The sequence below is a fragment of the Mustela nigripes genome, chromosome 1 (assembly GCF_022355385.1).
Source record: "Mustela nigripes isolate SB6536 chromosome 1, MUSNIG.SB6536, whole genome shotgun sequence".
NCBI lineage: Eukaryota > Metazoa > Chordata > Mammalia > Carnivora > Mustelidae > Mustela > Mustela nigripes.
Window position 1 is genome coordinate 11,295,199 of NC_081557.1, and position 24,846 is coordinate 11,320,044.

Genomic DNA, 24,846 nt, shown 5'->3' on the forward strand with positions numbered 1-24,846 from the left:
AGTGTTCTTTGCAGTTACTTCCGGTGTCACTCATCGGTGTTAGTTTTTAACCAGCTTGCCTCTGAGCTTTCCGTCTTCAGGGCTGACCTCTCTTTTGACTAGTTGTATATTAAACAGAAAGTAAACAATAACGGCTTTAAAATGGTTTGGTGCCAATTTTCATTTCTTGAGCCAAGGTGAGTGTTGCCTTTGACCTCAGTTCTTTTGCAAAGGCACATGGTTTTACAAAGTGACTTTTCCGTGCTATGAGGTTGTTCAACACACGGGGCTGAGGAGGATGTGAAAGCCCTGGTCCTTAGGGAGCTCTGCCGTCCCCTGTTTTCGTGGACTTTCAGCCTGCTGCAATCCCCTAGTTTATCTAGGTCGACGGACCCCCAGGGTTTGGAACATGGCTCCTTGTAGTGGCTTCTTCCTGTCCCCTGAGTGCTGACATCGGGCAGAGGTAGTAAAAAAGGGACCAGAGCAGGGTCTGAGGGTTTGGTAACTGGAACTGATGGCTCGGAGGCTTCACAAAGTCCAACCAGAGAATAGGTCCCTGCTCAGTGGTTTCCAGGCTCTTTTCATTGAAGTACATGCTCATATCTGTGTTTTATTTACATCAAGACGGCTATACTCAAGTCCATATCCAAAATAAAGGTTTGGGGAATTAGTGCTTTTTTATTATTTGAAGGATTCTGTGCTTTTTTATTCTCCCCTAGACTATTCAGTTTCATTAACAACAACAACAAAAATGCATGTGCAGACCTATTGATGGCACACGCATTAACTTTTCTGCAGTTTGTAAAACACTGACCTGGAGCTGGGCCCCCAGAGTGTTGTGAGACAAAGGCCGCTCCCAGCAGGACCACCCAGCAGTGAGTGGTTCCTGGTATCCGTGACAACTCTTGAATCTCCCGGAGATGGTGCCTGAGACTTTGCATTTCGATTCTGTGCTCACCCAGGTTTGGGAACCACTGGCCCAGGGGGGAGCACATAAGCTGCTCCTAGCAGAGGTTTCCAACTGCGATCTATGGAGCCCTGAGGACTAGAGCGGATGCCCCTCGGGGAGACATCTACTGAGCTGCTCCTCCTGATCTTCATAAAAGTTCATGTGCCAAGTCGTTTCTGCTTCTCAAAGAAAGATCTGAAATTTGGGAGAAAGAAAATGCATGTGATAAGGGTTTTGAGTCTTCATCTCCTTAGAAATAAGTGAAGTTCTGTCTGCCAAAGGGAGAATCACGGAAAGGGAATGGCTCCCTTTAGTGGTAAGGAAACGTTACAGAACACTTTGCTTCATAGACACTGGTCCTATTTCAAGGGGAGCCTCTTTAGAAATGCAGCTTCCCAATGTGGGAGATACTGAACAGTTTAGCAAAAACTTAAGAATCTTGTATTAGAATCCATATTTTGAAAGATTGTTGTCAAACAAGGCATGCTTATCACCTCCAAGGAGAAGAAACTTTTTCTTGGGAAATGGATTTTAATGTATACCAATTGTCTCTAGAATACCATAGTCTTTTTCTTTTTCTTTTCTTTTCTTTTCTTTTTTTTTTTTTTTTAAAGATTTTGTTTATTTATTTAGAGTGAGAGTACAAGCAGAGGGAGGGGCAGAGGAAGAAGGAGAGAGAGAATTTCAAGCAAAATCCATGCTCCTTGTGGAACCAGATGTGGGGCTTGATCTCAGCAGATCAAGCTTGATCTGAGCAGAAATCAAGAGTTGGCCACTTAACCAACTGAGCCATCCAGGTGCTCCTAAAGTATCATAGGGTGCCTGGCTGGCTTGGTGGGAAGAGTATGGGTTGTGAGTGCGAGTCCCAGGTTGGATATAGAGATTATGTAAATCAATAAAGAAATCTTTAAAAAAATTAAGTATGGGAGGCACTCTGCCTTCGGCTCAGGTCATGATCTCAGGGTCCTGGGATCAAGCCCTGCATTGGGCTCTCTGCTTAGTGGGGAGCCTGCCTCCCCGTCCCTGTCTGCCTGCCTCTCTGCCTACTTGTGATCTCTGTCTGTCAAATAAATAAAATCTTAATAAGCAAATAAACAAATAAATAGATAAATAAAAGTACCATGGCCTTTTAGGAACACTAGAATCAATTAATTGTCTTATAAAAATATGTGTGTGTGTGTGCATGTGTGTGTGTATTTTAAAATGAACTACATGCTATATATTTTTTTCTTGTACTGAGCAGTCTATATGTAAGCACGAATATGTGTATAGACAGGAGACACACATACACACAAACATATTTTTTTCTTGTGAATCCTCAATTCATTATTTGCGTTTAGAAAATAAAGACGAAATGCTAAAAAAAAGTATAAGGAAAGGAAGTTTAATTTTTAAGAAAATCTTTACTTTTTTAAAATAAAAAATGATTTGCAAGTGGTGGTAGGAGGATGAAGAAAATAGGTGAAGGGGATTAAGAGTTTACAAACTTCTGGTTATAGAATGAATAAGTCATTGAGATGAAAAGTACAGTGTAGGGAGAACAGTCAATAATATTGTAATCACTTTACATGGTGTCAGGTGGAGAGTACACTTATTCTGGTGAGTGTGGTTAATGTACAGAATTGAGAATCACTATGTGGTGTATCTGGGACTAATATAACATTGTATATCAATCATGCTTAAATAATAAAAATTTTAAAAAATGATTTACAAGGAAGAAAATATCTACTACTGTTGACAAAAGAACATACTGGTTAGGGCAGAATATGATTCTGTATTCTGGTTCAAAGGGAAGTTTGAACTGTTCTTGCTGTTTTTGATATGTGAGTGATTAGATATAAAAGTCAAGGCTGAAGTCAAAACTGAGGTGAATGGTTTTAATTCTAGGCAGGAGGTCATAATCAGCCCCAAAGAAGCAAATGCAGATTTTTCAAAAGATCTTCTGACTTTAGTAAAGCACCCTTGAGTCAAGGATCTGGCATTAGCTAATGTGAATTTTGTTAATAAATTCTGCCTTGCTTTCTTGTGCAGAAATGTTCCATCCTTCTGTACCTTTGACAGCCTGGGCTTGGACTCACCCCTCATATCCATGCACTGCAGTTTTCCTGTTCTACATCTCCTCTAGGAGGACACCTGGTGCCTTTGACTAGTCCAATAAGCCAATCCTCTGAGAGGTACCACTGAGGATAAACTCAGAGATGCCCCCTCTCCACCATCACCACCAGCAGCTTGCTGTGACCATCCAGAGATATATCTAACTTCCAAAGTGGTGGCATTCTATCTAACTTAACCCTATGAGTTATGTCTAACTTACAAAATATTCCACAATAGGGATATGGGGCCAGCACCGAGGGAGGAACACGAGGCCGTGATAGAGATGTTTGGGATTGGCTATATTTTGGAGCAGGTTTCCCTAGCTTGCATTTTTCTCAGAATCAGGCTATAAAAATGGCTCTTTACTTCCCTTACTTCACACATCCATCAGAGACTGCATGGGAGAGAAGACTGAGATCCAAATGCAATCCGAATTTTAGCTAACTACCAATTTCATTTATTGAATGAAATTGACAAATTAACAGGTTGTCAGAAGACCAACTCAAATATGATATTGTTTTCTTAAAAAGGAAGCCTGGATAATGAAAAGTCATTTATTCTTCAGCCTTTGCTTCTTGTGGACTTGAGTCAGGCACATTCCAGCAATGGGCACAGGATAGGATTCCTTTCTCTGGAGGGCTGGCTGGGAATGAATGCCTAGGAAATGATGTTGAAATTCTTAGAGGGGCCTGAAGCCTAAGGTATCTACTCCTTGGTCTGATGAAGACATGCAAGCACCTTTTGTAATACTACAATAGAGGAGAAATTTTTATGGATGAGCTTATTTCAGACCTTAGAAAATCCAGTATGAGGCAGCAGGACTAGTGAAACATGCACTTAGCTGAGGCTCAGATATCTCAGATCTAGCCGTGCCTCTGCCATTCATTAGCTAGGGAAGCTTTGATAAAGCATGAAACTTACCTCAGCTCATAGTCTTAGGGTGCCTGGCTGGCTCAGTGGGAAGATTATGTGACTCTTGATCCCTGGGTTGTGAGAGGTAACTTTCTCACAGAACTTATTTCCTCACCTGTAAAGCTCACCTGAGGTGTTTGGGTGATGTAATCTTTGGAGTCTCATTAAGAGCTGACAATTTATGGGTCTGAGACTCTTAGTTGTCAACAATCTCACCAAGATAAAACCTTTCAGAAAAGATTGTTTCAGGCCACCCTTATTAAAGGATGCTGCTGAGGGACAAAGGGAGAACTTCGGTCTCAAGATGGTCTTCTACTGTGTTGTGAGGAAATACTTTTCAGTTTTGACTTTCAATCTAGATTTCATAGCATCTATTCTTTTTCAGAAGGTCCAAGTCTTCTCCTCAGTCTCCTCATGGATGACTTCATTTCCTGGTTCCTCAGGGTGTAGATCATGGGGTTCAGGACAGGGATGATGACCGTGAAGGTGATGGATACAGCTCTGTCCATGGGGAGGGCAGTGAAGGGCCGGGCATAGACATAGATACAGGGCACAAAGTGCAGGGTCACCACAGTGATGTGGGAGGTGCAGGTAGAGATGGCTTTCCTTCTGCCCTCCCCAGCGTGAGACCTCAGCATCATCAAGATGACTGTGTAGGACACAAGAAGGAAGACAAACCATAGTGTAGAGATCAAACCATTGTTGGAAATCATTAAGACCTCAAGAGCAAAGGTGTTGGTGCAGGCGAGTTTGAGGATCTGGGGGACATCGCAGTAGAAGCCATCAACAACATTGGGTCCACAGAAGGGGAGGGGCAGCAACAGGGAAATCTGCACGATGGAGTGGACAAAGCCCCCCACCCAGGAGGCCACAATGAGGGCAGTACATCGCCCCCTACTCATGATGGTCACGTAGTGCAGGGGCTTGGAGATGGCCATGTAGCGATCGAAGGCCATGACAGAGAGAGAAAAAATGTCTGCCCCACCGAGAAGGTGGAAGAAGAACATCTGAGTGATGCAACCATTGAAAGAGATGGTCTTTGTCCTTGACAGAAGGTCCACGAGGACCTTGGGAGCAGTGATGGAGGAGAAGCAGATATCCAAGACTGAGAGATTGCGGAGCAGGAAATACATGGGGGTGTGAAGGCGGGACTCACAGGTCACAGTGACCATGATGAGGATGTTTCCCATTACAGTTGACATGTACACCAAAAATAACAAAGGAAATAAGAGCAAACTCAGCTCTTGGGACTGGGTCAGTCCTTGAAAAATAAATTCTTTCACTCTGGTGTAATTTCCCTGCTCCATTGTATCATATTTTTTCTTCTTCAACTACCTGGGGAGAAAATAAGAGTGGATTTCCAAGGGAGGTAATTAATCGAAGCACTGAAATCAGCATGCTATTAAATTCTTACTAAAATTTTTTACAGTTGCATAATTTTACATATTCTATATCCTTCTTGAAAAGCCACTAGGTGGTATGAGAAGTGAGGAGAATAGTTTTGTTTTGCAATGAATACTCCTGTATCTAATTGTTAGGAATTTGGAAACACACAGGGGAGAAGTATAAAACACGGTCTCATGGAAGCTTAGAGAATCTTCTCTCATACTGTTTTACAGTAGACAATTTGGCATAGTCTGTGCAAAATTTGATAGTACTTGATGATCATCACTGTTAAGACAAGAAGAAGTTTCCAGTTTGCTTTTCCCCCAGGACAAACAGGTTGCAGCTGCTAACACGATTTGAGCACATGCTGCTTTTGTTTTCAGTTTTTCTTCTCCTTGGTGTCTTCTTCTCTTTTGTCCATGGGACTTGGCAAGTGATAGCTACAGTCCCTGCTCCTCATAATGCCCTTGGCAAAGACTTTATCACCTGGGTCACAAGACAAATGCCTTTTTCTTAGGCTCACTCCCTTCTCATCACCTACACTTGGATGGCACTTCCTCTCACCTCGCTATTTGCAAAAGCTTCAGTTTTGTGCAAAAATCACAGATTTTAGAACCAGTAGATCTGAATTTGAATATAGAATCTGTATTAAATGAGTAGGTAGCTCATTCATAGCTGACTCTGAGTTTCTGTTTATCATCAGTGAAAGTGGGTATAATCATGTTTGTGTCATAGGGCTGTGAAGTTTGAATGGGTTTGTTTCATTCTTTAACCGGAGTCTCTTTAACCCGCATTCTTTAACCTGCAGACCACAGGTCCCTTCACACAGCAGCTGCTGACATTTTGCAGGGCCCGTCTTCTCTATCGCATTTATTTGGGAGATGCTGTTATGCTTTTTCCTACGAAAGATAGTTTTTTGAAGTAATTACAATGAGGACCAAATGTAGCATTTAAAAAGCAGATGTGTCTCATACAATGGAGTATTATTCAGTTCTAAAAAGAAATGAGCTGTTGAGGCCATGGGAACAGAGAGGAACCTTAAATGCATATTGCTAAGTGAAAAAAGGCCATCTGAAAAGTTACACACTGTATGATTCCAACTATATGACATTTTGGAAAAGGCAAACTGTAGTAGAAAGATGAACGGTTGCCAAGGGCTGGGGTGTACAGGTGGGGAGGCATGAGTAGGTGAAGCACAAGGGATTTTTAGGGATTTTTATACATGGCTCCATGCATTTGTCAAATCCACAGAACACATAACACTAAGAATGAACCGTAATACAAACTAAGGACTTTAGTTAATAAATAAAGAGAATATTTACAGTAAGCACTGCTTTAGGTGGCTTTTGCAGTTTTGTCAACTGCTTACAATAAAATTGCCCTTTGTAGCTTGCTCTCTCTTAAAAAAAATCAGCTTTGTTAAGGAGTAACTTGCATATAATAAACTGCACATATTTAAGGGGCACAATTTGATGCCTTTTGACAAATACATGCACCTGTGAAGCCGTCCCTATAATTAGGATAAGGAACATCTCCATTCATTCCCTGTGCTCTGGAGAACTGTGGAATTCTTTGCACATAATGACTCTGCCCAAACCTCTGCACAAAGACAGGACCCAAGTTTATCAGGCGCTGGGGCAGCAGAGGGCTGTGTGTTCAGGATGTCTCCAGCCTCCCGTTAAAACGCTTACCTGAGAAAGCACAGAGCTGCCAGGAGAATTTACTGTCTGTTCCAGCTGACATGTGGACATATAGGCCCTGACCTCCCTTTCTCAGAGCATTTACTAAAAAAGGGCTTTCAATCATGAACATGGATTTCTTGCAAGGCAGTTTTTCTCAGGCACCTGAGAACTGTTCCTTTGAATGTGCTCATCAGGAAGAACCAGCCTCTGTCTCTTTGTCTACGCGAGGTCAGAATCCTGACTTCCCTAACTGCCGGCTAACAGACAGAACAGAACTAGTCTCAGGGATGCTGACTGGCCCCTTGCCATCATTCTCTTCCCGGACCCTCCCCTTTTGCTCTTTCCTGTCCAGAATGCCTGCTGTTACCGTTGTGCAAATGAAGATGGAACTCACTTTTTCCCCAGCTCCAAGTACTTACTGGTTCTTGTCATCACTTAAACGAACGGCCGGCGCTGTTCGGGTCTGACACTGGGTTGTGCTGCTTCCCTCAGTATTCCCTCCACACTGATGCCAGGCCAGGCCTGCTGTGCGGGATGGGGCTCTCTGCTCTCACCGGACTTTCTCTCTCATTTTCTCTTCAGAACAGAACTGCTCCTTCACTAACTTTCTGTTCTCTTTCCTTTGAAGCCCAAGCCACAAACACTCATTTTCTAGGCTTTCTGCCAATGATCTATTGACCCGTCAGTAACTCTCAGAGAATTTCATTGCCTTCAAATCTTTTTTGTTTTTAAAAGGGCCAGACATCTTCTTCAGAGTAAAGATTTTTAAAAAATCTTAAAAATAAAATGACCAAAGCACATGTAGTGTTTTAGAGAAAGCACAGAGGATTTTGTTTTATTTTGATCTATGGCATAGAGTAATGTGGTGCAGAGGAAGGATATCAGGTTGGGAACAGGAGCTCCGGTTGCCTTCATGGATCGACAGTGGAATCCTTAAAGGCAGTGAACTCCAGGAAGGTCATTCCTATCATCAATGAAATGGGAGCATTTGCTGCCTTAAGTCCTTTTGAAAGTAGGCAAGGTCTGCACAGCATCGAACAATATTAGGTGGACCCATTGATCTGGGTAATTTCTAGGCCTTTGGAGATTTAATGCTGAATTATTCTAAATAATATAGCCTCAGTTACCTTATGACTAGTCAAGACTGTGTGTTCTACCCATTGCTAACAGTTAATAATCCCAATTAACCTCAGATTGTTTATTGATATTTAACTAAGAGCTGACTGGTGGTGGCAAGAACAATTGCTGATGTCAAGAATTCTCAGGGGCAGTTGGTCATAGCTGTTGAGAGAATGGGCTTTGAAACCCACATGCATGAGGTTTTGTGCAGATGTTAGTCATAAGCATGACCAGGTCATCAAAATCATCAAGAAATACTCCAAACATGCTCTTCTGAACACCAAAAATGTGCTCCTCTGTGCACAAAAGGGATGTGGAACTAGGAACCTAACACATGGAGAATGGGAGGCTGACAGAGAGCCCCAGTGTATGGATATGTCTGCTTGGAACAAAAAAGAAGAAAGAAAACAGAGAAGTGTCATTTATATGTTGGATTTTGTTTTTGTTTTTGGCAAGAACAAACTCAAGATCCCAAAGTTCTTCAGAATCTTGTCTGGGTAGAACCACCTTAATAAATCAGGCTTACTGAGTGGCATGGAATCCCCAGCTTGGGGGAAACCTCAGCCCCACTGTCTAGCACACATTGCCGCCCCCATTTCCATCTCTTTACAACTGATTTCTCTGTATGCTCTTCAAGCCACCTTCCTTGTATCAAAGAATGTGTTCCTCTTCTCGTCATCACTATGGTTTCTAGCTTTAATATACATAATAGAATATACAGGAGCATTGTTAATATTCAAAACACTTTTTTAATTCACAGTGACATTTCAAAATTGCTGGGACATGGCCCCATATGCACAGACACACTAGCACACCTCAAAATGAAATGACCTCATTAAAGGTCCCAAACTCGAATCCCTACCTGTTAGAAGCAGAGCTAGCCATTTGGCTGCATACACTGACCTTAGGAGACACTAACTGTCAAGGAATATTCTCCTTTAAGGAAGATATGCATCTGAGGGTTGGTTGGATCAGGATCTTCTTTCTTCCTGTCAGAGGCAAAGGGCAGCTCCAAGAATCGTCTCTGTGTGGTGAGACGATCACAGTCCTATCACGCTGCCTTGTGGTGTCCCTACATGAGTACGGGTCTCTCAGCCCCAGAACCAGCAGAAGCTCACCAAAGGGAATTATTGTTGGATGTGGCTGCTAACTCAAATAGCCAGACTTTCCTTTTGGGATGAAGCTCCCTGGAGTGTTATTAAGAACTCATGCAGTGGAGGACACACTTTGGTTTTGCAGCTTTCCTAATGTAGGGGAGGAGATGAGTCCTCCTAGACCTTGGGCTTAGAGCCCAAATATCTTTGCCTGAAGGGCTCACAGGGGACAAACAGGAGTCCGCCTCCTTAAGAGGTAGGAACTCAGGGAAAATGAACAGAATTCCCAGTAGAGTGTATTTCAGCCCAATTTTCCCCAATTTTTTCCCAACTCATTCCAATTTTTTTCTTTCTAGGCCGATGGTTTGCTTGTTGTCCTATTGATATACATCAGAAGCATCATAAAGATTGGGAAATGCATTTCTCTTTGTTTTCCACCAAACTTCTCCTATGAAGAGGGGATATAAGCAAATAAAAGATATGTTGGTACTATTCACTCATCAAATATCCAACTGCGAAATATTTATTGAGCATCTACCATGGACTGGGCCCTATGGTTCCAGAGGTCCTAAAAGCAGAAAGTTGCAATTTGCTTCTCATCTCATTCCCTATATCATTTTTGAAACCTTGTCTCTCACCATAGATCTATGGGTGGTCTCACTTGGACATTGCATACCTCCAACTGAAAATGTCTACGGTAGGGGTGCCTGGCTGGTTGAATTGGTAGCTCCTGTGACTCTTGATCTTGGGGCTGTGAGTTCAAGCCCCATGCCAGTTGTAGAGAGTACTTAAAAATAAAATCTTTTTAAAAAGTTTATCTGAGGGGTGCCTGGCTGGCTCAGTCAGAGGAGTATGTGACTCTTGCTCTTGGGGTTGTGAGTTTGAGCCTTGCATTTAGTGTAGAGATTACTTAAATAAATAAACAAAAAAATTTAAAACATTAAAAAGTTGATCTGATCTGATCATTTGATCTGATCATTGTTATTAATAAATAAATTCTTCTCTTGCTGTGGCTGGCACTATTATCTGCTTGTCCCAAGGGCTCAGTAGCTCTGAATCACCTCTGACATTCCTCACTACCCATTTTCTTTTGTCTCTTGTAACCTTTTCTGAATAAATTAATTTTTAGGTTTCTTTCATAATTTTCAATAGTTTTTCATAATTTACTTCTAGAATTTGCCAGTCCTGGCCCTGATATTCATGCTTTTGTACAATCCCCTCCTCTTGTGTGTGGAGGGAATTTAGTGACTTGCTTCTAATGAATAGAGTACAGCAAAAGTGATAGGATGTCACTTTCAAAATTAGGCTATAAAAGACTGACTTCTAGGGGCACCTGGATGGCTCAGTGGGTTAAAGCCTCTGCCTTCAGCTCAGGTCATGATCTCAGGGTCCTGGGATTGAGCCCCACATCAGTCTCTCTGCTCCGTGGGGAGCCTGCTTCCTCCTCTCTCTCTGTCTGCCTTTCTGCCTACTTGTCATCTCCGTCAAATAAATAAATAAAATGTTAAAAAAAAAGACTGACTTCTATCCTGCTGCACACTCTTTTGCCTTGATTGTTCACTCTGATGAAGTAGGCTGCCATGTTGGAGAGGTCCACATGGCAATGACCTGAGGATGGGCTCCAGCCAACAGCCTATAGGGAACTGAGGCCCTCATCCCAATAGCTCATGGTTCTGGCCAGCAATCCTATGAGTGAGCTTAGAAGTAGATCCTTCCCCAGTGAACCTTGAAATGAGACAATAGATCCCTGCTGACACATTGACTATCACCTTGTGAGAGACCCTGAAGCAGAAGATTTAGCTAAGCCTTGCCTGGTTCCCAACGCACACAAACTGTGTTTTTTAAGCCAATAAGTTTTGGGGTAATATGTTATGGAGTAAGAGGTCACTAATCCAGTGCTGAACTGGAAGTCTTTTTTATTGAATAAGAGCTATGTTGAGAACTCTTTCAAACTTGAAAGAGTTTGAGTTTCTCAGAGAAATCCAGAGTGACGATATCACTCCTAAACTAGCTGGTTTGCATATATTGATATGTTTACTTGCTTAAAAAATACCATGGGAATTTAAAATCAACATTCCTTACGTAGAAAAAAAGTCACAGATGTTAGGACCAAGCATATGTAACCTGTGTAGGATAAGCTAGAATCAGTTTATTTGTAATACCTAAGGATATGGCTCTACCTGGAGAAAAATATAGATTAATCCAAGTAATTATGTGATGTCATATTGCAAGAGAAGTAAATTTAATGGTGCTTTCATGAATTCAGTTGCTTTTCCCCACTGTGTTTGGTCAGGTTGCTTTGCATGTCTAAACAGTCCAAGTGAAGCTTCATGGGCAAATTTTGCTGGGTTGCTGTCATTTGTAGGATCTTGTACTGGGGAACATAAACTCTGATTGTACATATCTTTGGTTACCTAAAAATCCACCCAATCACAAAGGTTTTGCTCAAGGTGAAGTCAACATAGAGGTAGAAAATAAAAAAGAGGCATCATTGTGAAAAGTACATAAGATCTGGAGAACAATGATGCCAGAGCAAAGATGGAACCACTTAGTATATGGTCATTTGGTCTGAAGATGGATCTAGCCTAAGACAAATTTATGTCTTTATTGGAATTTTAATGCTTGGAGAAGTGTGTCTAATATTGGAAAATAATTCAGAATATTTTTGAGTGGTAAGAACAGAACAGAACATAGAAAAGGATAGTCAACAAAGAAAAATCAATCATCTCTGTAGGACCTTCTAATGTATTAATAAATGTTCATTTACAATTAGCTGATGGTGACTGTAGGGTTAAGTGAAGGTTGTCTTCTCTAAGGTTGTCTACTAGGCCAATCTCCTCTGGGCACTTAAGTCCAGTGTTTTAGCTATTGGGACCTGATATTTCAGTTTACTGTCACTCTAATTTCCAGGATTACCTTCCCCTTCCTTTAAATTAAATTTCCTTTCCCCAAATTTCCTCCTTTTTGGTTTGATTCTCTGTATATTCCAAGGGTCCAGCAGTACTTCCAGCACATCTACACGTTAACAGAATCCTCTTAGAGACAAAGTATAGTCTTTGTGATCTAATCCATTTGTGATTTCTTAGCACAGAATCATAGATGTGGAAGAGATCATTAGAGTTCATCATTTTTCATGTTCTCCTTTTCTTTCTAGGAATAGAGCTAGATTACATTCTCCAGATTCCCTTGCAGTGAAATGGGATTATATGAACAAGGGCTGGTCAACGGAATGTAGCCAGAAGTGGAAAGTACCACTCTAAGGACTTGCTAATAATGACCCTTCCCCTCTCCCCACAATTCTTTACAACATTTTCTAAGGATTTATTTATTTATTTGAGGAGGTGGGGGAGAGAGAGAGAGAGAGAGAGAGAATGCATGCCCACGAGTGGGGGAAGGGGCAGAAGGAGAGGGAAAGAGGAAGCAGATTCCCTGCTGACATTGGAACTCCATCCAGGGTTCAATCTCATGACCCTGAGATCACAACCCCAGCTGAAACCAATAGTTGGACACCCAACAAACTGAGCCACCGCAGTGCCCCCCAACATCTTCAGATTAAGGGGATTCTTAATCCTCTCTCCCTTTCTCCATTTGCTGGATGAATGGAGAGATTCTTAGGACCTTGGGAAAGGTGGAAGAAGCCTGTCTCTCTAAATGATGAATGGAACAGCTCTTTCTAAAGACCAGCACTGGCCTGTGCCCTGAGCATCAAATAAATTTTTACGCCAGTTATTAAGTACTTTGGTTTTGGATGTTTTTGTCACAGCATTTTATCTACTCTAACAGACGAGTGCCAGCTTCTGTGGCTTGAGCTTTATTAGGAAGAAAGACATAGTCTAGTAAAATCAATCAATCCCAGCAAAAGATCAGTTGGATTGTTAGGTAAACCTTCTCCATTATCTTTCTCATCCCTTTCATTACAAAGACTAGCAAATTCCCAGATTCAGTGATTAAGCATTCATGCTTTTTTAACATCTTTTTTTTTTTTTTGACAGAGATCACAAGTAAGCGAGAGAGAGAGAGAGAGAGAGAGAGGGAGGAAGGAAAGCAGGCTCCCCCCTGACGCGGGGCTTGATCCCAGGACCCTGAGATCATGACCTGAGCCAAAGGCAGAGGCTTTAACCCACTGAGCCAACCAGGCACCCCACCTTCATGCTTTTTATGACCCTTTCTTTACCTTTTAATGGATTGAATGGGAAGTGTTAAAAAGTTGTGGGTTCCCTACGTGCAGAAACAGTGAGGAATTTGGGTCTGACTCATCTGTGATTGGGATAATCCTACTATACAATGAGGAGTCAGTTTTTTTCACCAGGGGAGTGCTTAGCATCTCTATTTGCTTAAGCCTTGCCCAGATTCAGGTGAGCTGTCTACAGCCTTTACCCATCACTGACTGTTATTTCTTGATGATGAATGCTCCCACTCACAGCATTACCTCCTTCTATCTCGGAAGAAACCATAGCTTTGAAGTGATTTGAGGATCCTCTCTTCCCAATAGAAATCATGGATTTGCATCACTTAAGGGACCACAAATGGAGTTCTACTTTCCTCGTAAATGTCCACTAGTGGTATTCTCACTTCACAAGTGCGCTACTTCATGGCTACATTGAGCTCACCGTTGCACAAACGTGGCATATTTTTATAATGGTCTCTCCCCATTGGTAATACTGGTTTCTTTTCTTGGGTTGTGTTTTTCTGTCTTTTCCCCTTGAAAAGGTATACTCCCTAGAAAATGCCTTTTGAAACTCTCAGGTAAAGTGTCTACAATATTCCCACAGCACTTTGTTCATCTCTCCATTAATGCATTTTGGGATATGGCTCTAGGAATGTGACTATATTTAATCTTTTTTCAGCAATCTGAATCCTAGTACTGTCAAGCACATAATGTGTGCTCTGTAAAATATTTGCAGAATGAATAATTGAAAGTGAGTAATGGAAGTGATGAATGAGCTTCACCTTAAAGCAGTGTCACCTAGAGGCCCTTAGCACATACTATACTACAGAATCCACTTCTTTGAGGACTCCCTGATATCCATAGATACCCCTTTGTTTTTGGCGTTAAAGTGATCTCTTCCCTTTTGAGAAAGTGAGGTTTAATGTCTATACTTACCTTTGGGGGCTATCTCATTCTTACAGAACTTAAATCTTTTCTGAATGCCCTAGTCGTTTCTTTAGTCTCCTCATGGCAGACTTCATTTCCTGATTCCTGAGGGTGTAGATCATTGGATTGAGCAAAGGGGAGATGACAGTGAAGGTGACAGAAATGGCTTTATCTGTGGGGAGGGCAGTGAAGGGCCGGGCATAGACATAGATACAGGGTACAAAATGCAGGGTCACCACAGTGATGTGGGAGGTGCAGGTGGAGATGGCTTTTCTCCTCCCCTCCCCAGCGTGAGACCTCAGCATAGCCAGGATGACTGTATAAGATATGAGGAGAAAGAAGAAAATAAACCAACTGACCAATCCATTATTGGAAATCATCAGGAGCTCCATGGTGAAGGTGTCAGTGCAGGCAAGTTTGAGGACCTGAGGGACATCACAATAGAAAGTGTCAAGAACATTTGGTCCACAGAAGGGGAGGGGAAGCAACAGAGAAATCTGCACAATGGAGTGGACAAAGCCCCCCACCCAGGAGGCCAGCACCAGGCTAGTACATCGTCCCTTACTCATGATAGTCATATAGTGAAGGGGTCTTGAGATAGCTATATAGCGATCAAAGGCCATGACAGAGAGAGAAAAAACATCTGCTCCTCCCAGAAGGTGGAAGAAGAACATTTGAGTGACACAGCCATTGAAGGAGATGGTTTTTCTCTTTGATAGAAGATCCACTAGGACCTTGGGAGCAGTGATGGAGGAAAAGCAGATGTCCAAGATAGAGAGATTGCGGAGCAGGAAGTACATGGGGGTGTGAAGGTGAGCCTCACAGGTCACAGTGACCATGATGAGGAGGTTTCCCAGCAGAGTTGTTGTATACACTATAAACAAGAAGACAAACAAGACCCAGCTCAGTTCTCGAGACTGGGTAATACCCAGGAAAATAAATTCTTTCACTCTGGTATAATTTCCCTGATCCATTGGGTCACAGATCCTTTTCAAGTATATATTTGGAAGAAATAACAAAGCAGTTAAGGAATGTGTTATAACATCTACTGTTGTCTTTTCTGTCTCTTGACTCTTGGTGTTTTTCTTGGGAGGAAGCTCTTTTCCCATGCATGTGTTGTGCCTGCAATTCAGCATGCCACCAGTAGGTGGAAGATTATCTGGGTTTTTGACTCCCGTCATCCAAGCTGATGGGTTCTATCAGAATGGTCACTGAAATACAGGTAACAGGTCTGTGAACTTACTCAATTGTACTTTTACAATACAATCTGACACTTAAAATAATAAACAATAAACATAAATTTGACTATATGAAGAATTTTGTTCACAAATATGTCACAACAATTAAAAGATAATCTATAGATGGGATGATGTATGTACAATATGTATATCTGAAAAAAAAATCATGTCCAGAATATATAAAAAAAAGTGTACAAAGCAGGGGGAAAAAAGATGACAACTGGATCAGAAAACGACAAAGGCATGAACCAGAACTGCTCAAACGAGAATATCCAACTGCCAGTTCAACTTGATTAGTTATCAGAAAAATGCAAATTAAAATTGCAGGAAGAAACTACTACCTACACACCCACATGGCTAAATGGAAAACGATCAGAAATGCCAGGTGATAGTGAAGATGTGGAACTGAACTCATATAGTTCAGAAGGGTGTGTGAAATTGGCACAGCCACTCTATGGTCAGGGTCTATCTGCTCATGCTGTATACATATCTCATAGGATGGAGGTAGGTACCTAAGAACATCTCTTCTACTCCTAGGAAGTCTGTATGCACGTCACAGGCAACACAGGACATATCCTACAATGTTCACAGGAGCACTATTTGTAATTGCTTCAAACTGGAGAAAGACACAAACACCCACCAACAGTAGGAAAGATAAATTGTGTTAAATCCACACAAGACATCAGTGGGAATGATCTATGCTGTGCGCAATGGTATAAACGAACCTTGTTATGTTTATAATGTGGAGCCAGATTATCCAGGCACAAAGGAATGCACACTCTCCTATTTTGTTTACAAAAAGGATAAAAAAGATACAAAATGAAAGGAAACGTGAAGAAGGTTTCTAAGGTGCTGGTAATGTTCTGTTTCTTGATCAGGGTTATTGTTTTAAAGGCGTATTCAACATGTGTGAAAATTCATACAGCTGTACATTCATGGATGGGCATTTTCTGTATGTATGTACATCATACTTCCATGAAATGTAAAACATAATAATCCTGTGGTGATTATAACATTTTAATCTCATACTTAAGGAATGAATTTCATCGAAAGTGACATTAAATGGACCACTCACTTTCACTATAGTTACTTTTAGAGTTTTGCAGTTGTAGCCCTTACCAGGTACAAACTCAGGGTTGCCTTCTTATTTTTCTCTCACTTAGAGACGTAAGGGCCTCCCAAATCCTTATATTATGTAGGCTGCCCTGTAGTTCTTTCTCTGATTCTAGTTTTAATTTCTGCATTTTTTTCATTTTGTTCCTCTAATCTTAGGGAAAAAAATTCCTTAACTGACCACGGTTCCCCACGCAGGACTCTCTTTTTTTGCTCCCATAGAAACATAAGATAAGAGCTCCTCCCCATTCCATTATCATTTGTTCCAATTCAGCTCAGTCTCCCTGTCTTGGGGCTTTAGTAACGACATGGAGTGACAAGAATAAATGTTCAGAATAATGACTGCAAGAGATTTCAGGTCTCCAGGATCCCAGAATTAAGAATTGCCCTCACCATATACTCACCATGGCTAGAAGGTAGAGAAATCATTTCAGGAATCTGATCAATCTGGACAGCAGAAGCGCATTTTAATGGATGACAGCAATCCACTCTAGAATATTTCTTTTGGATACTGGAATGATAAGTTAACAGGTTTCAAATCTTTTGCTCCAGAAACCACTGCAATAAGCCCGAATTTTCTATGCCTCATGTCCTCTCCCTCCCTCCTTTCTTTCTCGCTCCTGTTTTTCTTTACCATATCTATTTTCTTTATTTTGTTCCTTATATACCATTTCCATGATGGTATTAGGATTCTTCTAATTTATACACATATACATATAATATGTACAGTTGGTTAAGCATCTGCCTTTGTCTCAGGTCATGATCCCAGGGTTCTGGGATGGAGCCCTGCATTCAGCTTCCTCCTCAGCAGGGAGTCTGCTTCTCCCTCTCCCTCTGGCTGCCTCTCTGCCTGCTACACCACCTGCTCATGCTCTTTCTCTCTCTCTGTTAAATAAATGAATAAAATATTTAAAAAATTATGTATATATAATGCACATATATGTGCCTACACACACACACACAAACACACATACAAAAGGAGAATTATTATGAAGCATTGGCTCACACTAGTATGGAGGCTGAGAAGTCCCACGGTTTGCTGTCTAGAAGCTGCAGACCCAGGAAAGCTATTGGTATGAATCAGCCCTAGTCTGATGGCCTGAAAAACAGGGAACCAATGGTACAAATGATGAGATGAGATGTTCTGACTCAAGCAGTGAGGCAGGAGAAAGGGTGCGAATCTCTCCTTCTTCCACTTTTTGTCAAACCATTCAGGTCCCCAAAGGATTGGAAGATGTCCACCTTAGCTGGGAAGGGCAATTCATCTACTCTACCAAGTCCACCCACTCAAAAACTAATCTCATCTGGAAACACCCTCACAGATACACCCAGAAATAATAATTAATCTGGGTACCCCGTAGCCTTCAAGTTGGCATAGAAAATTAAGCATTATGATGACGGTCAGATCATTTTTTTTAAAAGAGAGAGAGTGCACATGCACACAAGTGATGGGGGGAGGGGCAGAGGGAGAAGGAGAAGGGGAATCTTAAGCAGGCTCCACGACCAGTGCAGAGCCTCTCATGGGCCTCGATCTCACTACACTGAGATCATAACCTGAGCCGAAATCAAGAGTCAGATGCTTAATCACCTGAGCCACCCAGGCGCCACCGAGATGACCTTTTTGAGGGAAAGGTGACTCAAACATCTGTCTTTTCTTTAAGAAGTTTACAGTGAAAACAGTAAGAGTGTTGTAGCTTGTGCAATCAGTGGACAGAATAGTGAGGAGGTATAAAATCATGGCAGATATACACAAAAACCAGCCCCATTTGGGCACATAATGCTTGTAAACCCTGTCTACCAGTCCAGATGAACAGAATCGCCCCACACTTGCATTTGGGATACACCTGGGTGGATCAGCTGGAGTGCTTAGCCATTTGGGTTTTGCCACTTCCTAGCTGGCATCACCTTTGGCAAGTTACTTACCAACAGTCCCGAGCTCATGGTAAACATAAGATTCACAGGGCATGGCTTAGCGTTAGTTCCTAGCCTGCACCATTAGAGTTCATCAGCAACACGCTGACAATAAGACCTACCTCATACGAAGGATCCTTCTTAGGAGTGGGTGAGATTATATATCCGTTTCGGAAGCGGTTGGGGAAGTGGATTCTGCTAGGTGCTACTCTGTGTCATCAGCCTCGGGGGACGGCTTCTTCCTTACACATGCCAGGTCCACCTGCGGAGGCTTGTCTGAGAGCAGCTCCTCTTGTTGGTTCAAAGCCCTCTCTCCAACATTTTGGGGCAGATTTAATGTGCAATCTCTTCTTTGGTAATATTTTTCTTTGTTGCTCAAAAAATTCAGAATACTGTATCACATAACTGCTTATAAACACCAATACATTTATTTTTGTATGCAGTTGTAAATAGAGGTATTCATATTAAAAAAACCAATCCCCAGTTGGAAAGGCGGTCATCTGGATATCAAGCTCTGTGGGCAGGGAACGGTGGCAGTGGTTGGGGTGATGAGGGTCTGTGCAACTTTCAAGGTCTCAGCATTATGGAACTATGAGCAGAATAATGAAGCTCTACTATGCTTACTCTGTCTTTTTAAAATAAAGATTTTACTTATTTATTTGACAGAGAGAGAGTTCACAAGCAGGGAGAGTGGCAGAGTGAGAGGGAGAAGCAGGCTTCCCACTGAGCAGAGAGCCTAATGTGGGCCTTGATGTGGAGCCTGATGTGGAGCTCAATCCCAGAACCCTGGGATCATGACCTGAACTAAAGGCAGTTGCTTAACCAACTGAGCCACCCAGGCGTCCCTATTTTTTGCTTGCTCTTAGTGAACATGAATGGAGTGATTCTTATATGCTATTCTGACTGCATCATTTTATCTTTTCCAAAACCTATAGTATCCACATGAAATAGATATTATCTTGATTTCTCAAGTGAGGACGCTGAGGCACAGAAAGGTTAAGTAAATTGCTCAAGGTCTCACAGCTGGGAGAGCCATGGCTCAAACTAAGATTTGTCTTATTGCAAAGACTGATGCTGTTAACCTAGGGAAATTCTACTTCTTCCCAGTGTTGATCAGCCCTTCCCAGAAAATGCTGCAAAGAAAAAATAATCTTTCCAAATCAAGTGAAAGTAGTACGTGGGTGTTAGGAGACCACACATCCTCTCCTGTGAGAGGATATCAGAGTGACTAGGGATTTTGAAAGAGTAGACTTTGCCATCTTCGGAGGCTCCTTCATCAACTACATGCTCTGCTCCAGGGCAAGGTGCAGAAGTGAGATCTGAGTAGCATCACCTTAAATATAAATTCCTCTTGGAACTAACGGCTCTGGTGGGTTCCAATGGATGCTGTCTTTTTATGAAGACTGGGAAGGATACTTTGAGAGCATTAGATTATGCATATCGGATTGAAACACATACATAATACAGAGTGGGGAAGGGGAATGGAAAAAGAAATAAGTTTTATGTTTCTTTGCAAGGTGGAGATACAGAGCACAAGAATTTCTCAGAAATCACCTCGAAGGGGACCATCCTTAGGAAACAAGCTTGTCACATATGTTGGACAGAGTCTGTAGCTACAAGGTTACCCTGTACCCCAGCTTTCCACTGGGTAAAGGCTGCCCCAATCTCTACATGGAGTTAAAGCTCTCATGTCACAGTTTTCTTTTTCCCAATACTGAAAAGCCTCTATTCTTAATTGAATCTCCAGAAGTTTTAAGAGCATGGGTCATATTCATTAGTACATGAGGGCATAGATAAGCTAGCCATTAAAACACCTTACTCAAAACCCCCAAACTTCCATTCCCAGCCAAGAAACATACATTGAATTCAAGAATATTGATTTGGAGCTGTTTTCCCATGGCAGTCACCCTCCTGAGAGCTGGGATATTAGCACCTTCTCAACTACCTTCAACACTTTGAACTTCAACATCCCACCAAGCAGAATATGTCCCATCCCTGAAGCCAACTTACCTTCTTCTTGTATTCTGTAAGCCCCACTTTCCCTTTTCCTAAGAGTGATTTGCTTCATTAGAATTTTGGTTTCAATAGGAACATCCTTATATACTTGCCATGTTTCTGAAAAATCAACACTGACAGCTTTTTAGTTTCAGAAGTTCACGCATACCAGCACTAACTGACTTCAGTCTCCAAGTGGGAAATTGATCCTCTTATGATGCTCAAACTGCATCTTAGAAGAAATAGGTTCTGGGGAAATTCTATGTTTAATGCAAAGCCTAACTCAAGGTTAGTTAGTGGTTTTGTTATTTTCTTCCTTCAGATGGGAAAAGGCAGCCTCAGGGAATCACATCCTACTGACTCTTCAACTTTGCCTTACAGTTTCTCAGTTGCCTCGATTAGTCCCTCAGCCACAAGCCCAATATAGGAATGAGCAAAGGGAATATTGTTGGTTATGAATAAGGAAAGCTTAGTGGCCAATTCTGTGAAGTTCCTATGGGAGTCATTAAAACGTCACCAAGTCCTACTCCTCTCCCTCATCTCTTCTCTGTCCCCATCTCACACATAATGCTGAGGTCCCAGAACACGTTCAGGATGTGTTCTTTTCTCTGGAGGAAGCATTATCGTCTTTGGCTCAAGAAGATAGCATTGTGTTCAACCACACCAAGGACCGTGCAGTCTTCCTCCTGACCAAAATCCATTAGCTTGCAATCAGCTGGGAAATGAAACTTAAGTAAAAGAGCCTCCATAGAAAAATCAAAGCCCTGTGACTACTGATAGGGCAACTCTCAGAGACTGGACAGTGTAGATTTATCTGTGCAGTTTCTGTTTAATACAATATATACATTGCCCCTGTATGATTACTTTAATTTTTAAGAACAATTTTATTTTTAAGTAATCTCTACACCCAATGTGGGGTTCAAACTCACGAGTCCAAGGTCAAGAGTCTCGTGTTCTGCCAACTGAGCCAGACAAGGGCACCCCCTCACCCCACCCCATGCGATTACTTTAATCTACTACATGTCTGAGGTTCCTAGTTCACTTAAAACCTAAGGAGGTAGCACAGTGACAGCTCTTGATACTCATCAGTTTAGTTACTTCAACATCATTTTATATTATTCTGTTCATGGCTACCCAGAGATGTTTATCACTAACGTGTTTGATTCACGGAACAACGTGAGAAAGGGTAATTTGAAAGCTATATGTATGCCCAGGGTCTGTTAAATTTTCTATGGTTCTTAGTGGTAGAACTTAAGAAATAATAAAAACTGATTTAAATGGAAAACCTGCAGTCCAAGCTGTGATTTGATGTCATTCAGATAAATGACGTATGTTCGTGTCATCAAATGCTATTGCTTTCCCCTTCCTCTGAATTACTGATCAGGTTATGTTGTGCATTTTGACATGGTTTGAGGAGGTGTCAGGAGCAATGGTGTGGCAGCGGTTTCTGGGTTCTTGCCCTTGGGGATTATGCTTCTGCAACACAATGATTCAGACCCCATATATCTTTGGTGCCATACAATTCTGACATAGTGATAACAATCTGATTTGAGTGAGTCACCAGAGATAAGGTGGAAAGGAAAGGACACATTTGCATGAATGGACTATAAAGTGGCTTGTGGTGTGTATCTTTTATAAGCAGTTTCATAAGGAAAAGCCTAAGGGCTGTTGAGAACAGAGCTACCTGAGTAATGGAGCAGGACTATGAATGGTGACTTGACCAGTATGAATTATTCTTGGAATTTTCATGCTAGAGGATGTAGGTTAATATTGTCAAATTTAGAATTGATTGATCAGGTGACAGGAAATGGCAAACAATTGAGCCAGTTAGTTAGTGAATGCTTATAGGGCCAGCCAGGATCTGATGACAGATAAAACTGGTCTGTCCTCAACACTCAACTCCCTTTGGCTAACTCTCCTCTGGCTCTTTTCTGTCCTACTGACTCTGACTTTTTGGTCTGGTCCCTTATCTCACTTTCAAAGCTAAGGTTTATCTTTGGCTCATTATCTTCTTTTGATCTGAAACTCTTTAGCCTTGCAACTTATCAGCTGTAGAGTGTCTATTTAAGCTTTTGTGGTGACAGAAAGCCAGAAATTTTAAGATGATAGATGTTTTGAATTCAATGTACATCCCTTTGTTTTTTATCCCATCAGGTTTTTTCCCCCTAATAATGAGGAATATGGGCCATATAAGAGAAGAGGTTAATAGGAGGTTGAATGTGTGTTAGGCAGAGCAGTAAGGGTGACATTGAGAATGACATTTGCCTTGCACTGAACATTTACTATCTGCCAGGCATTGTGTGTTTCACACATGTCATCTCCTTTTAACCTTACCAGTGACTCCATGAGATGCATAATATAAGTATCTTTGTATAGTGAACTATAACCTATGGAGAGACAAGATAATTTGCTCAAGATTACACAGCTGATGGATAGCAGAGATAAACATTGGATCCAGGTCACAATACTTACTTTTTACTTTACTTCTTTACCAGCTTTTCCAGATAAAACACTAACCTGTACCACCTCTTCCCAAAAACCAACAGACTGAAAAACATACAGTTAGAATTTTACCTTCTTTAACACCTCCTCTCTTCCTCCCTGGGGGCAAGAACGTAAATCCTCCAAGCTGAAGCTAATCTGAGACTGGAAAATCAGTTCTTCAATAGTGAAAATGGGTTGCTTTTCATGTAGGATCCCTGAGGTTCTGCCTTTGTCTAAATTTAGAACATTGAGAATGTGAATCTTGAGATGTGAATCTGGCACGTCTGGTTCTGCATGAGATAAATCCTTTTAGGACATAAGGGGAAAGATTCCCAAGTTCTTCATTACTGATAGGAATCTAGGAGGACAACCATTATGTACTGTTGAGGTTCTCAAAAGGTCAGGAGCCCATATGGAGTTTAACTGGGCTGAGAAAATTTCTTACTCTGTGATAGGCCATATGTATCCATATATGTGTACTACAGAAGCACTGATCATAAGATCTTTCCTAGAACAGGATTGTAGTTTGGTATAGACAGTTCTAGTAATTAACACATTGCAGCCATGTGAAGGAAGAGCAACAGATTAGGTGTCTGAAGACTGATCTCTACAATTTATTTGATATAAGATCTTGAGCAAATCACTCATGTCTAGGCTTCTATTAACTTACCTCTTTTTTAAAAATAGTTTTTATTTTATTTTATTATTATTATTTTAAAAAGATTTTATTTATTTATTTGACAGAGAGAGAGAGAAAAATCACAAGTAGGCAGAGGCAGGCAGAGGGGAAGGGGGAAGCAGGCTTCCTGCTGAGCAGAGAGCCAGATGCAGGGCTGGATGCAGGGCTGGATCCCAGGACCCTGAGATCATGACCTGAGCTGAAGGCAGAGGCTTAACCCACTGAGCCACCCAGGCACCCCTAACTTGCCTCTTGAAAAAGGATTCAATCAATTTCTTTACCTGCCATGTAGTTGTCCTCGAATAAAAATACACAATCAGTTCAGTCTCACAATAATAATCACTTTATGCTTACCAGAAGCTTGAGTCATTAGTAATCTATTAACTTAAATGGGAAAATAAATTGTTATCTAGTAAGTATAGTTGATTTATTGATAATATATTCAAGTATATATATATGACTCTATAAAAAAAATAATGGAAGGAGTCCTTGGTGATGAATAAGTTGAAGATTCTTACACTATTCCATCATGAAAGGCATGAGTCTTCTCCTCAGTCTCCTCATGGCTGACTTCATTTCCTGGTTCCTCAGGGTGTAGATCAGAGGGTTCAGCAGTGGGGAGATGACAGTGAAGGTGACAGAAATGGCTTTATCTGAGGGGAGGGCTTTGAAGGGCCAGGCATAGACATAGATACAGGGCACAAAGTGCAGAGTCACCACAATAATGTGGGAGGTGCAGGTGGAGATGGCTTTCCTCCTCCCCTCTCCAGTGTGAGACCTCAGCATCATTAAGATGACAGTATAGGACACAAGCAGGAAAATAAACCACAGGGTAGTGACTAAGCCATTGTTGGAAATCATCAGGAGCTCAAGTGCAAAGGTGTCTGTACAGGCGAGTTTGAGTACCTGGGGGACATCGCAGTAGAAAGTGTCAAGAATGTTGGGTCCACAGAAGGGGAGGGGCAGCAACAGGGAAATCTGCACGATGGAGTGGACAAAGCCCCCCAACCAGGAGGCCACAATGAGGGCAGTGCATCGCCCCCTACTCATGATGGTCACGTAGTGCAGAGGCTTGGAGATGGCCATGTAGCGATCGAAGGCCATGACAGAGAGAGA

At 41.7% G+C, this 24,846-nt stretch overlaps 3 protein-coding genes and 1 long non-coding RNA gene across 5 annotated transcripts in view; 1 reads left to right on the top strand and 3 right to left on the bottom strand.

The window, feature by feature from the left end:
• Positions 1 to 24,846, top strand: part of LOC132009142 (uncharacterized) — a 97,542-nt gene that overhangs the window by 11,529 nt on the left and 61,167 nt on the right. Inside the window, exon 3 of one of the 2 annotated variants that reach the window (XR_009401830.1) lies at positions 9,572 to 9,839. The exons of the other annotated variant lie outside the window; for it this stretch is intronic. This is a non-coding gene — a long non-coding RNA (uncharacterized LOC132009142). Of the gene's footprint in view, positions 1 to 9,571; positions 9,840 to 24,846 lie in introns of those variants that run through there. 2 annotated transcript variants of the gene reach the window in all.
• On the bottom strand, positions 4,306 to 5,241 carry LOC132008563 (olfactory receptor 4D9-like). Its single transcript, XM_059387220.1, has one exon. It carries the CDS (start codon positions 5,239 to 5,241, stop codon positions 4,306 to 4,308), a length of 936 nt encoding a protein of 311 aa, XP_059243203.1.
• LOC132008667 (olfactory receptor 4D9) lies at positions 14,349 to 15,284 on the bottom strand. Its single transcript, XM_059387287.1, has one exon. The coding sequence runs from the start codon at positions 15,282 to 15,284 to the stop codon at positions 14,349 to 14,351; it is 936 nt and encodes a 311-aa protein (XP_059243270.1).
• LOC132008782 (olfactory receptor 4D11) lies at positions 24,250 to 24,840 on the bottom strand (the record flags this gene model as incomplete). The annotated part of the gene is made up of 1 exon (XM_059387352.1): positions 24,250 to 24,840. A coding segment is annotated over one exon (591 nt), but the record flags the coding sequence as incomplete, so codon positions are not given.

Coding starts and splice junctions, on each gene's coding strand:
- LOC132008563 (XM_059387220.1), bottom strand. CDS start 5,241: ATGGAGCAGGGAAATTACACCAGAGTGAAAGAATTTATTTTTCAAGGA.
- LOC132008667 (XM_059387287.1), bottom strand. CDS start 15,284: ATGGATCAGGGAAATTATACCAGAGTGAAAGAATTTATTTTCCTGGGT.